General features: G+C 41.1%; 1 protein-coding gene across 1 annotated transcript in view; it reads left to right on the forward strand.

The window, feature by feature from the left end:
- The window catches only part of LOC124612707 (DNA polymerase epsilon catalytic subunit 1), a 313866-nt gene that overhangs the window by 104428 nt on the left and 194242 nt on the right, over positions 1-15196 (forward strand). Inside the window, exons 17-18 of the mRNA XM_047141058.1 lie at positions 3905-4088; positions 13748-13894. Coding sequence (XP_046997014.1) covers positions 3905-4088; positions 13748-13894 — 331 coding nt within the window. The remainder of the gene's footprint in view (positions 1-3904; positions 4089-13747; positions 13895-15196) is intronic.

The following is a 15196-nucleotide window of genomic DNA, read 5'->3' on the forward strand; positions in this document are numbered from 1 at the left end:
GATCTGTTTTTGTCTTCTTCCTATGTACTGCATGGCCTAGTGAACCATCTGCCTTCCTATTAATTAGTATGTCAAGGAAGGGCAGGCAGCCATTTTCCTCCATTTCCATCGTAAATTTGATATTCGGATGGATGCTATTGAGGTGTTCCAGAAACTCATCTAGCGCCTGTATGCCATGTCCCCACACGACAAAAGTGATACCCATGTAGCGGAAGAAGTGCTGTGGTTTCTGTCTGGCAGTTTGAAGGGCCACCTCCTCAAAATATTCGATATAGATGTTACCCCGACGATGAGTAGAAAGACGATAACTCTGCTGAAGAAATCTGACTAACGTGAGCGAATGAAGAAGCATCAGTACCACAGAGTGCCAGCAATACTGCGTCTCTATGGACTCCCCAAGATGCATAAGGAAGGGGTACCTCTGAGACCGATTGTGGACTCCATCAACTCTCACAGCAACAGACTAGGTAAATACCTAGCAACACTGCTCAAAATCCCTTGTGGGACACTGCAGCCACCATGTGAGAAACTCAGCCGGACATGTGACTACAAAGGGAGCACCTAATTGTGAGCTTCGACATGACGTCACTTTTCACAAAAGTGCCCCTTCAAGACTCCTTGGCACTTTTAGCTCAGCACTTTGAACCACAAACAGCCAGCCTTTTCGAACATGCACAACCACCTACTTTCAGTGCAGTGGAGAATTCTTCGAGCAGATTGATGGTGTGGCCATAGGCTCCCAACTGGCTCCTGTGATTGCAAACCTCTACACGGAACGTTTTGAGGAGATGGCCCTTCAAACTGCCAGGCAGAAACCAAAGTACTTTTTCCGCTATGTCAACGACACTTTTGTCGTGTGGGGGCATGGCAAACAGGCACTAGATGAGTTTCTGGAGCACCTCAACAGCATCCATCTGAAAATCAAATTTACAATGTTAATGGAGGAAAATGGATGCCTCCCCTTCCTTGACATATTAATTAAGAGGAAGGCAGATGGTTCACTAGATCATGCAGTACATAGGAAGAAGACACACACAGACCTATACCTTCATGCAACAAGCTGCCACCATCCAGCACGAAGACAAACAATACTGACCACCTCTGGTACATAGGGCATGCGCCATCTGTGACAAAGACAGCCTACCATCCGGAGGGAAGTCTTCCATCAAAATGGCTACAGTGAAACGTAGATCAACAGGGTGCTTAAAAGGAAGAAGGAAGCAGTGACAGTCCCAGAAGAAGAAGCTGACAAATGACTGGCATTCCTTCTGTATGTGGGTCCGCTCCCACCCAAAGTTGCACGATTTCTGGGCAGACACAGTATCAAAACCGTTCTCCGCCCACCACTGAAAATGAGGGAGCTCCTAGGTTCTGCCAGCCCGAAACTTAACAAACCAGGAATTTACAGCATACCATGTGAATGTGGTAAACAATACATTGGAAAAATACAGCACTGTATATCTAAATGCTGCGAGGAACATATCAGATGTGTGCGACTAGGTCACACCGAAAAATCAGCCATAGCAGAACACAGCATAAATGAAGAACACACCTTCAACTTCAAAAACATGAAGGTGCTGTGCCGAGTATCTTGCTTCTGGGAAAGTATTATCAAAGAATCCTGAGAAATAAGGATTCATGACAACCTGGTTAGCAGGTCTGAGGGATACCAACTCAGCGCAGCATGGAACTCTGCAATAGCGGCAGTCCGTCGGGAGCACACCCATCAATGTCCTCCACAGCGGACACAGACAGAAGTCTTACACCGAGAACAGAACACGGCCACCGGGGATGACCGCTTTCCCCACCACCGCGCACACGCTGCTGGTCCACCACAGCCTCCCGAGGCCTAGTGGAGAACCCAGCTGGAGACCCAAGACACCTTCATCAACAGTTTGCATCGGGTAAGCCTACATCACACATGAAATTTGTTCTCCACAAAAAGTCAAATATGAAATTTCTTCTTGGCAAAAGACTTTAAACGTAAATCAGGAATTAGAATGTTTCATAAAACACATAGATGCAGAAAGAAATGTATTTAAATTTGATACAAATAAACAAACCAACAGAAGAGATCGTGATTTCTTAGACATGGCATCAATTGTGTAAATTTGATATAACTGGCATTGAAATAAACTTCATGACAAAGAGAGAGAGAGAGAGAGAGAGCAAAGCACCCAAAAGGGGACGAGGAAAGAAAATGAAACTTCAAGAGTTAAGAGTGTAAGTGATGTTATTTTAGTGATTACAAAATGAAGTCAAATTTACAAAGAATTTGGCTGTACAAGCCCATGTATCAGTGCAATGTTACATCTATTCTGACCTAGAGACTGATTCAGTTTGAAAAGATGTCTTAAAAAGATGTTGTATCCTCTCTTTAGGCAAGGTAGCTGACAACTGTTGCAATTGAACCTTGATATCATGGGTATTGACACTTGTACTGAGTTGTATTCCCACTGTTTAATTTATTCCTTGTGCGAGAAAAAAATTGATTTGTGGTTTTACCAGAAATGTCATAAACTATTTAACATGAATTCATGCTCATCAGCTAATAAGTGGGGCTTTTTTGCTCAAGTCTGCAGGAGGTCTATACTACATGGAAACGTAATGCCCTAGGATGGCTTTGAGAATGGTACTTAAGCAAATTTTATCATTGTACAGTCTTGACTATTTCCACTTAGTTTTAGATAGCAGGTCAGTGACAAGTATGTTGGCTTTGAAGAAGAAAAGATGTCCCTCAAGGCAGAGTTTATAGGCGAGTTTGGAGAGCAGATTGAACAAGTATCTCACTTTTACAGAAATTTTGTACATTTCTGGCTTCATTGTCGATGCTGAGTTTATGGATCTGCTAGAGAGATGTCTACCATAAAGTATTAGGCTAACAAGTGTCATGCTTTGCACCAGTTGCATTCTCATCTTCTTTGTTGAGACTGGTAAGCCATTCACTTGACACGAGGCAGTGCACTCTCACTAATGCAACCACTACCTAACACATTTGCTTGGCTTAATGTTGCTCGTCCACCATTCAAGTAATGTTTAAATTATTCACTGTGAATTACAAGATAATTGGAATTCATGTAGAGGACTACATTTTTATTGTAACCATATGTATGCTAGGTGTTAATTTTTTACTCCAAGATTGGGTTAATTTTCCATAGCAGGCCCAGTTTTGCTTCAGATTTGACAAATTAGGTAAAGTAATCCACTCCAAATGTACCTTTTTTCACATTTCCTAATTTTTTTTTTTTTTTCTAAACACAATGCTACAAGGCTTGAAGGGCTATCTTTCCTTTGTGCATTTGTGGAGCTGGAGACAAACAGTTGTAATGCCTGCCCATTCAGTTGAACAAATGAAGGGTTTCATCGGCTGACAAGATTCTCATGACACTTGTCCATTAGACTACACTGCTGAATTTTGGCATTTAAAATGAGCAATTATAATTGTTATTTCTCAAGGTCGAACAAATGAAGGGTTTCATCGGCTGACAAGATTCTCATGACAATGTCCAATAGACTACACTGCTGAATTTTGGCATGTAAAATGAGCAATTATAATTGTTATTTCTCAAGGTCACACATAAAATGTGATGACAGAAAGACACATTACTATTTTGTGCCTGAACTTCAATTACTGTGTGTTTTATTATTTCTTTCCTGAGTTGTAAGTGGTGCAGTCACTGAGTTTCATTTATTTTTGATAATTCTTTCATGGCTTTCCACTCTCTGCAGCTAACATTATATGTGACATGATTGACGAATTGGAGGTAAACAACAGCCTGGTACATTGACAATTGACTGCTTCAGTGTTACATATCTCATAGATTGAAAAACTTTGTTTTGTATAAATATTTAATTTACTTCTGATTGGGCGTATCAATTACTGTACCATATCATTTTTCATCAGGGCTATACCTTTGGCTATCTTCCAGTCAGAGCCAAGTGTGAAAAGGCATTATCTGCGAAAGTGGCTTAAGGATTCTTCAATACATGATGTTGATATTAGGGATGTACTGGATTGGGACTATTACATTGAAAGGCTTGGAGGGACGATACAGAAGATCATTACCATACCAGCTGCTATGCAGGGGGTGAGTACATAAACAAATAATATTGCTGATCGTATATCAAGTACCATTTATTTAATACCTATCCTTAGTATATCTTGAGAATTGAATAAACATTAAAAATAGCTGTGTCTTAGTTTTATATCATTATCATGGGGATACGTAATGTTACTTTGTAAGCCTGCGTCCACATCCTGAGTTAAAAAATAGACATCTCAGAGGCTTGTTAACTTCATAATGTTATATCTCTGTTTTGCAAATGAACATGGGTAAATATTTTCATAAATATAATGCTGAACTCTCATAACGGGTTAAGTAAAGTTTCACTGATACTGTACTCATACGGGGTCTGTTCAAAAAATTCCAGAACATTCATAATTTCGCACCAATGGTGTGTTTGAGCAAAATGCAGTCGACATCCTTGCACATACCTGTCTTTAATGTGTGACTGCCGGAAGTTTCATTGTCCTATGCCTGTTAGTAATTATTCAGTGCTGTATTGAGTAGAATGTTGTGTCACACAGTTTGCTAATTTCGAGATGGCAGAATAAAAGAGCAATGCGTCTGCATTAAATTTTGTGTGAAACTAATGAAAACCTTTGGAGAGACACACCAAATGATGCAGGAAGCCTACAGTGATGAGTGCATAAGCCATACTAGGTGTTAAGAATGGTTCACATGGTTTAAAAATGGCCAGACAGAAGTTAAAGATGACCCTTGTTCAGGAGGCCCTTTTATGTCTACCAACAACACTCGTGTCAGGAATGTCGATGAAAGTGCACGTGCCAATTGAAGACTGACTGTCAGAGATATTGAAGAAGAATGTAACATTTCAGTTGGATCATGTCGTGAAATCCTGACACAGCATCTTGGAATGGATCGTGTTATCCCAAAGTTCGTCCCACAGCTCATGAGTCAAGACTATAAAGACATTCGCCTCACAATCTGTCAAGAGTTTTCGGATTGCACAAATGAGAACAAGATGTTCCTTAAAAGAATCATAACTGGTGGTAAGATGTATGTTTACAGTTATAATGTTGAGACCAAGGTTCAATCATCACAATGAGTTGGGAAAGGTTCTCCAAGGCTAAAAAAAAAGCTCGTCAGGTCAGGTCAATTGTCAAAGCCATGCTGATAGTTTTCTTTGACTTTGAAGCATTAGTTCATCATGAATTCATGCCATATGGACAAACTGTTAATTCATGGTACTATCGGGACTTGTTGCAATGCCTGTGAGAAAATGTGAGAAGGAAATGGCCTGAAATGTGGCAATACAACTCATGGCTCTTGCATCATGATAACACACCCGCACATTCATACCTTTTGGTGTGTGACTATTGCACAAAAAATTACTATGTTGCCTCATCCTCCGTACTCTCCAGACTTGGCCCCTGCAGACATTTTTTATTACCAAACTTGGAAAACCATATTACAAGGACAAAGATTTGCAACAGTAGACAATATAAAAGAAAATTTGCAGATGGTATTTTGTGTAGTTCAATGGGAGGTGTACCAAGACTAGTTCCGGAAGTGGAAACAGTGCTGTTTCCACTTCAAGAGTGAGTGTGTGTGTGTGTGTGTGTGTGTGTGTGTGTGTGTGTGTGTTTTAGCCGCCAGGGGGACATCATGAGCACGATTGCCTTCGTTGTAGCTTTGTTGTTTTTTTTCAAAGATATGAACAGTGGTATGACCTTTTAAAATGGCACCCTGTATTTTTTATTCGGTAATTCATTTCCTCTCCTAAAGACCTATTCAATAATGTATCATTGTGTACCATTCACTGAAACACAACGTTATTAATTACATAACATACCGAGTGAGGTGGCGCAGTGGTTAGCACACTGGACTCGCATGGACGACAGTTCAATCCCACATCCAGCCTTGCTGATTTAGGTTTTCCGTGGTTTCCCTAAATCGCTCCAGGCAAATGCCGGGATGGTTCCTTTCAAAGGGCACGGCCGACTTCCTTCCCCAATCCGATGAGACTGATGACCTCGCTGTTTGGTCTCTTCCCCCAAACAACCCCACCCAATTACATAACATAACATTGATGTTGATGTTCCCAGCGGTTAGTGCAGGTCCTCGGGGTAATGGAACACATCCACGTGCTGACGTTGACAGAGGACAAGTGTAAACATAAGTAGAATGCACACCCATCATCCCGTCAACCATCGTCAGTTGGAGAGTTGTGTGAGTAGAATGTACACCAACGAAGAGAAGGTAGAAATGCTACTCAACTATGGGGAATGTAAGTTAGCAGAACAGTAATTGCAATACTGTTTTCTTATGTACGGGTACATTTAGTACAGTAGTTTAGTCCTTTTAAATATTGTTGTGTAGAGTAGGCTTACAGTGAAGGTTGTCCTTCCTTATGAAAGAAACTTAGAGCAAAATAATTACTATACCTTATGCAACTTTTCATGCGAAGGTCTTTAACTACATCAACATAATGTTTCTTTTATTGTTGTTGTTGTTGGTAGGCGAAATGCTACGCAGAGTGCAATATCCTGACAAGAACCCACCATCCCGACGGATGTTTTCTCGTCTTGTTGAGACGCTTCAGGAAACAGGAACTTTCAACCCATGACAACATAATTGTTGTAGCACTCACACAGATAAAGCTGCCGAAGTTACTGTTCTTGCTTCCGTTGCTATGACTCCACATGTGAGCACACAACAGCTTGAACATGAGATTGGCATTCATAAAACCAGTGTACATTGTATTCTTACACGTCACTGGTTCCATCCTTACCATGTACAGCTACATCAAGAATTGCATGGGAATGATTTCCAGAATCGTGTATTGTTCTGTCAGTGGGTTCAGCAGCAAATCACTGCCAACCGGAACTACTTCTCCAATGTTCTGTTTACCAATTAATGTTCCTTCTCAAACAAAGGACAGGTAAATACAAGGAACATGCATTATTGGTCCAGCGACAACCCACGATGGCTTAGACAGGTGGAACATCAGCATCAATGGAGAGTTAACATCTGGTGTGGGTTGCTTGATACTACAATTATTGGCTCTTATTTCATCAATGGTAGTCTTTGCACGCAGCGTATGCCAGCTTCCTCAGATGAATTCTTCCTCCTCTTCTGGATGAAGTGCCATTAAGAACCAGAATGGCTATGTGATATCAACACGGTGGATGTCCAGCACATAATGCCTTGCGTGCACATCGTGTTCTGAACTGAAGGTATCCTGCCAGATGGATTGATTGAGGAGGAACCAGTTACTTGGCCTGCTAGGTCTCCTGATTTAAATCCTCTGGACTCTTTCCTTTGGGGATGCGTTAAAGACATTGTGTATCGCAATATTCCAAGAACTCCAGAGGACATGCAGGAACGTATCATGATTGCTTGTAATTCTCTTCAGCAGGCAACACTGTAAGCAGTAAATAATTCTTTCATTCAACAAGTGCACCAGTATATCGGTGTCCAGTATAACCACTTTGAGCACCTTTGAATGTTCTACTCCTGGGCAGTGGTACAGGAGGGTCATTTTACTTGGTTTTCATTTGTTTTCTGACAACTCCAGCAAGTGGATGAGTTTGTGAGCCTGGGCTCAAAGTTAATGTTGTGTTATGTAATTAATAATGTTGTGTTTCAGTGAATGGTACACTGTGATACATTTTTGAATAGGTCTTTAGGAGAGGAAATGAATTACCGAATAAAAAATATAGGGTGCCATTTTAAAAAGGTCATGCTGCTGTTCATATCTTTGTAAAAAAACAAAGCTACAACGAAGACAATCGTGCTGATTGATGTCCCCCTGACGGCTAAAGAATATTTGCTTGAAACATTTTGTAATTTGCATCTGGACAAACAGTTATTTAGGGTGGTCAAGATAAATGGGACAGTGTGAAGGAAACATTCCACGTGGGAAAAATTATATATAAAAACAAAGATGAGGTGACTTACCGAACAAAAGCGCTGGCAGGTCGATAGACACACAAACAAACACAAACATACACACAAAATTCAAGCTTTCGCAACAAACTGTTGCCTCATCAGGAAAGAGGGAAGGAGAGGGGAAGACGAAAGGAAGTGGGTTTTAAGGGAGAGGGTAAGGAGTCATTCCAATCCCGGGAGCGGAAAGACTTACCTTAGGGGGAAAAAAGGACAGGTATACGCTCGCACACACGCACATATCCATCCACACATACAGTGCTTGTGTCTGTATGTGTGGATGGATATGTGCGTGTGTGCGAGTGTATACCTGTCCTTTTTTCCCCCTAAGGTAAGTCTTTCCGCTCCCGGGATTGGAATGACTCCTTACCCTCTCCCTTAAAACCCACTTCCTTTCGTCTTCCCCTCTCCTTCCCTCTTTCCTGATGAGGCAACAGTTTGTTGCGAAAGCTTGAATTTTGTGTGTATGTTTGTGTTTGTTTGTGTGTCTATCGACCTGCCAGCGCTTTTGTTCGGTAAGTCACCTCATCTTTGTTTTTATATATATATATATAATACACTGATGTCCAGAATTAAAGCAACCGATGGAAATTTTGCAAATTGGCATTCATCTTGCATTGAAACAGATGATAGTAAATTAGAAACAATACAAAGAATACAGAACATAACAACTGCAACATGCATGACAGTAAGCAAAAATGTTGTTTGTTTTTTCCAACTTGACGGATATGCACACACATTCCGGCAATTGGTTAATGTGCTCAGTATGGGGTATAACCACCTCTGGTAGCAATACAGGCTTAACGATGATGGAGCATGCTGTGAATGATTTTGTGAATCTCTTATTGAGGAGGCCTCAGCACTCAGAAACAGTAACCGTGTGTTTGGGAATTGTGTTTGTGTGAATGCGTGTGTGTGTTTTCAATTTCAAAAGAAGGACTTGTCCAAAAGCTTAAATATTTTAGCATTTTACTTTATTGTGTCCCTCAGCGACTCCGTGCCTCCTCTGTCTGGTAAATAGTAAACTGTCCTTTCCATATTGTTATTAAAATTATTAGGAGTTCTAAGGCATGTCGTGTATCATTTTCCCCCCACACATTTGTGTTTATGCATTGGTTATTGAGAGTAGTAAATAATTATAGAATCAACTCTTTAGTCTTGGGAAGAATTATCAGTGGAATAGGAATCCCAGTCCAAACAAAAGTCTGTTGTAGTGTTACACAGTACCAAGAGCAAACCTCCTCAGTGACCTTGTTTACTCTGGTTCAGTACAGCTCAAATTTTCTGCACATACAGATGAATCCAAATTAGCATCCACTCTGCAACTCACTTATTCATGGCTCAAGCTGCTACAGTTTGAAAGAAATCTAGATTACAAAGAAATTACTGAGAAATGTACTGACAAAATAACAACAACAATAGTTGGTGAATGATGCAACCCCCCCCCCCCTTCACACACACACACACACACACACACACACACACACACACACAAAAAAAATCTCATTTCTGTCTCAGGATATGAAATGAAATGGTTTGTTTACTGAGAAGTCATGCATCATCGCTGGCTGGGCGCAGCTGAGTATGCGCGCTGCTTCCCTTCTCCCTTGTTCTTACTGCTTATTTCAATTCTGCCACTCCCCTCAGATTGCACCCAGTGCTGCCACCACTTCTTGCCACTAGCCTAGCAGCTGCTGATGAGAGGCTGGGAGGCATGAGGAGTGGTTTGTTCGGAACTGATTCTGAGAGACTGTTGTTGCAATGGCTGTATATGGCGGTCACGTGTGCATGAGCTGTGTCTGAGTAAGTGTGTGAATGTGTGTGTGTGCTCTCACTTTCTAACAAAGGCTATGGACAAAAATTTAGTTGTGGGAGTGGGATTGTCTTTTCTATGTGTCTGTGGCTCAGCGATCGTCCTTAAGTGAGTTGGTACCTATGCTCATTAATCAGTGTATTTGAACAAGTTATCTGTTACACAGATTGATCACATGGTGTCATTTCATTAACATGCTATCTGTGACTTGTGAATAACTGGCCACACAAGTGGACTTCCATGATGGGCCAAAACCGCAGGCTGTTTCTGTGGGTATCTCTAATGGACCGGGTCGCCAATCTGAAGCCCATCAGTTCCCACTAATGTGGGCCCTGCATATTGGATGTAATCTCATTGATGTGCCCACAGGCCAAGTCTGTTTGCGTGTGGTGTAATGCAGTGGATCTGTTTGGTTTATCAATGGGTCCAGGGCAGAGGTGCTCCTCAGCAGACCAATGGCCACGGGCGATGGATTTAAGGAATTGTGACTGTCTCACCACAAGTACACTGTACAGTGTGGTGTTTTATAGACATTTTATTTATTCTAGTACATTTTGGCACTTTGAAAGTAGTTCATATATTAGAAAGTATGGACGGTAAGAAGAAGAAAATTGTAATAGTCGCTGGAAGTTTGTATGCTATTTACTCACGTATTTCTTAAAAGAAAAACCACACAGTACCTGTAAAATAATAGACATAACACAGTGGATAATAACTGACAATAACAAACGTAGTAAAATCGACATTTTATTGGCTGTCACCTACAGTGTCAGTTTACACAAATTTTCCCTGCCTTATGTACTCCTTTCAAGAGGCTTACTTTTTTCTGAGGTTATTTCTGAAATCAGTCAAGGTATTTTAAATCTATCTTGCAACTCCAACGAAATGCGTATTTTTGTCACAAAATGTGTTTCGTTTTATTGAAATAAAATAACATCAGTCGTGTCAATGAAACACGTATGCCATTTGGCTTGCGTTCTCCATCTAAAAACAGTCTTTACAGAAGTTGTTGATGTTAGTACTTAAGATATTTGCCGACACATTTAGAAGTACGGAAGTCCATGCATTTTATTGTCAACTTACGTCTTTGCTTACTCTTGAGATCTCAGAAATTGTCAGGAGAAACAAGCGCTTTACCATATTTTTATTAATAAAATAACTGATAAAGTGGCACTAAATACCGAAATATTCTTGTGCAGTGTGGAGCAGACAACATCGTGTTCATCAAAACATCTGTGTAACTACAAATATTAGCCATCTGACGACGGCACATTTCTGCCACGGAAAGGGCCGCACTACGAAAGCTACAAGAAGATCCTCACACAGATAAGGGAAACGCCACAGTGCTGTTGCCACGTGAGGTTTATAATCGGAAGATTTACAACTTGCCGAGTGAACCGATGTATCGGAAGATTGACAAAGATCCACAGCAAAAGTGGAAAGGAAAACATTAGCAGTGCTGAATTCTTCTTCTATTATGCAAGAAGTGGTGAAAAGACTGAGACCTCACAGTCCTGTGCTACCCAGGTTATACAGTCTTCTGAAGATACATAAAAAAGAGGTTCCACGGTGTCATCTCACTTTCCACTAAGGTGCCTCCTACAGACTCTCTGTTGATCATCGGCAATAAATTCACGTCCGATATAACGGCACTTTTCCATCGTGTCCTCTCCTCGACCTACTTTTTATTTAACAATGAATATTTTGAGCAGACTGACAGTCCTCTCTCGCCTTTGATGGCGAGCTTTTTTGTGGAAGACTTTGAGGAAAGGGCAGAACTTAAAACTGAGAGTCTTCTGGTGACATGTAGATGACACTTCTGTAGTGTGGCCCATGGTGAAGAAGAACTGTCATGTTTCTTGCAACATCTGAGTGCAATCCACAAGAACATCCACTTTACGACGGAAATAGAGGAGGATGGTTGCTTGCCATTTTTGGTTACTAGGAGAGTGGATGGGTCATTAGGGCATTCTGTCTACTGTAAGCCTACACGTACAGACCTTTACCTGCGAGTGTCGAGTTGCCGTCACCCTTCACAAACTACCGGCATCCTCAGAACGGTAGTGCACCGGGCTCGTGTTGTTTCTTGTGGAGATAGCCTTACAGAGGAGCTGGAACATCTAGAGTTGGTGTTCAGAGGTAATGGTTACTCTCCACATCAGATTAGAACAGCGCTAAGAAGGAAGAAACGTGACCAGCCACAACATCGAGAAGATAAGGAGTTGTTCGAGTCCACGGCGTTCCTTCCGTACGTCGCCATCCTTTCGTCTAAAGTAGGCAGGATCCTAAGGAAACATCAAGTTAAAGTAATGTTACAGCCACCGGCGAAGATTAGTGCCCTTCTCGGTTCGGTAAAGGATGATCTGGGTCTGCAGAAGACCGGGATCTACAGAAGCCCTTGCCAGTGTGGCAAAGCTTACATCGGTCGGGCGACACACAAAGTACGTGTTGAACATGAACGCCACACTCACCTTCCACAGCCCAGTAAATCGGCCGTAGCTAAACATTGTATTACCGCAGGACCCGCTGTGGATTTTTCTGCCGTGAAAATCTTGGCCCCCGGCAAAAACTTTTTGGGACTCGGTAATTAAAGAATCTGTGGAGATACGCCTAGCACAAAATCTTACAAATAGTGATGGGGGTTTTCAACTGGACGAGGCTTGGGACCCGGTGATCTCTCTAATTTCTTCTGAAAGAAGACAGTTTATTCGTAAGGACATGTCTGGCAACACCTGATGTCTGTTTTTAGTGACACAAGCGCGCATTCCGACAGAGGACCAACATGTAGTTTTCACCTTTACGCGTGCATCTGCGTGCCACAGATAGAATAGTTATTTCCAGAGATTGCAGATTTCGATAGAGGACACTCCTGTGATGGCTGACTACGCACACGTGTTTCCGCAACAATTTTTTGCTATATAGCTGACGCCAGGAACTCGCAGTCTCCAGTGACGGAGACTCACCTGAAGATGGCTGGACGTTTGCCAGCCAAAATTTGGCAAGAAGTCAATGTGATCCGGCTGCAATCCTGAAACCTCATCAAACAAATATGTTTTACTTGTAAAACTGGAGGATTTTGACCTGTAACAACATACATTTCAATTGTTTCTATGTTTATAGTCTCACATACTCATTCACATTACTTTCTTTCGATATGTAATATTCATTTCTTTAACTTCTAATCTGTCAAACTCACTCCTAACCTTAATATTTAACCTCATGCATTCCACTGAACTACATTCTATCTCTTACTTAAGTTACTATCTGTGTAGCCACTCATTTTTGCTTTAGCTTCCAATATTAAAATTACTGTGTCCATATTCGTTTCACAGCTTGTAAGTAGTCTTCCACAGGTTTCATTGATTGAAGAGTCTTCGGTACTGGCACCTTTGTTAATGTAATAACTCTCTCAATTATTCATTTTTGTCTTCATATTAAACCTAACACAAATCTTAAAAACAGTGTGCTGCACAACAGCATACAGTTTTCACCATTTTTACTTATGTATTGGAGTCCTGCTACTTTTCACAAGGTGCAAGATGCAAGATGTCTGTATGGCCAACAATGAAACTTGATGATCCCTGCTATGTGCCTTCCAGGTGACACCAGCCTGTTATGATGGGAGTTTACCCATAAATATAATTACCTGTGTAAATTTGTTCCTTGTGTAAGGAAATAGTAGCCTGTGTTTTCTGTCATCAGGTGCCCTTTGAGTTCTGAATGTAATGTAGCTAACCTTGTTGTGCTTTCAGGATGTATCAAATGCTGATAGTTGCTGTTGACCTCCCCACCCCACCCCCCACCCCACCCCCCACCCCTCCCCACCCCACCCTTTCCCCACTTTCCTCCCATCTGGTTTCTTAACTTAGTCGCTTGTATAGTGGTTATAAAGTTTCATTGAATGTGAGCTGCTTATTAGCAATGGCAGTGCGTGTGAAATCAATAATTTCTCATTTCACAGGTATCAAATCCTGTTCCACGTGTTCGGCACCCCGATTGGCTGCACAAAAGAATGATGGAAAAAAATGATGTTCTGAAACAACGGAGAATAAATGAAATATTTGCAAAAAAGCCAAAGGATGTTCAAGAAGAACACTCAAACGCAGAGGTAATGAGTAAAGTTCTAATTTTTTGTTATATTTAATTTTCTACCTCTCTTTTGTAATGTTATGTTTTTTTTATACACATATTGTACTGTAGTTCATTAATGCTAGTGCATTCAAATTAGTTTGACTTACACATAGACTTAAAAGAACATGCTGTAGTTTCTAGTGAAAATAATTATTTATGTAGCTTCACACTAAGGATACAACCATGAATGCGCACATATTTTTTAAATATCAGTTGTAATGGAAGCAAAAGATCAATTATTCCAACGTGTACAATGTTACTCCCAGGTGCCTGCTACTTGCTACAGTTGAGTTTCTGTGTTGCACATCCCAGTGAGTAAGGGCAATGTGCAGCCATTAACAGATCACATGGCTCGATCACATGTGTATCTATAATTTTTACTGAGTTAACATTCCACTGTGTCTGTTACAGCCACATATTAATCTATCCCAAGCTATAATGTTGAGGTATTTCTTCGTGAAGTGCACTGTACATCCATAATGTGTAGCTTGTTGGGTTAGCTGATGGCACTCTGCAGTTATGGGGACATGAGCAGATTGTTTACATGAAGCTCACATGGGTGGTTCAGAATCCATATTCTTCAGCATGAGCGTAGGCTTGAGTCTGTTAATAGAGATGGTCTTCTGGCCATGAAGTATTTCAATGACAAAGTGCTGTTCAGACTTGAATATAGTCTTTATGGTCCATCATAGACTGTAGAGGTTTTCAGTGTGCATCATGTCTTATGAATACATGTGAAGAGGTAATGAGTAGAGGATAGATAAAGACAGATGTTGCTGCATGATGTCAAACTTTAACTGGTTTATGTGATGTCATGTGCTGTTAAATGTTGAAAATGAAAGTTGGAATGTTACGCTCCACTGGTGTAAGATCAAAAAAATCGACTGGAAGTCTAGTTGTCATGTGATAACGATTTCTGCAGTGATGGTGTTTTATTCTGGAACCACATAAACTTGGAGACCCATTAAAAATGTTGAAATCAAACAATAGAAAATCCAGGATGGAATGTAACAATTTTATGAAATGGAAAGTTGATGTTCGCCATATAGTGGAGATGCTGAGTCGCAGATAGGCACTACTAAGAGACTGACACAGTGAAGCTTTTAGCCAGTAAGGCCTTCGTCAAAAATAGATGGCGCACAGCGCACACACACACACACACACACACACACACACACACACACACACACACACACAAATGCAATTGACATGCACGACTGCAGTCTCAGGCAACTGAAACCACACAGCAGTTGCCTGTGACTGCAGTCGTGTGTGTGTG

Source organism: Schistocerca americana, chromosome 4 (assembly GCF_021461395.2).
Source record: "Schistocerca americana isolate TAMUIC-IGC-003095 chromosome 4, iqSchAmer2.1, whole genome shotgun sequence".
NCBI classification, from domain to species: Eukaryota; Metazoa; Arthropoda; class Insecta; order Orthoptera; family Acrididae; genus Schistocerca; species Schistocerca americana.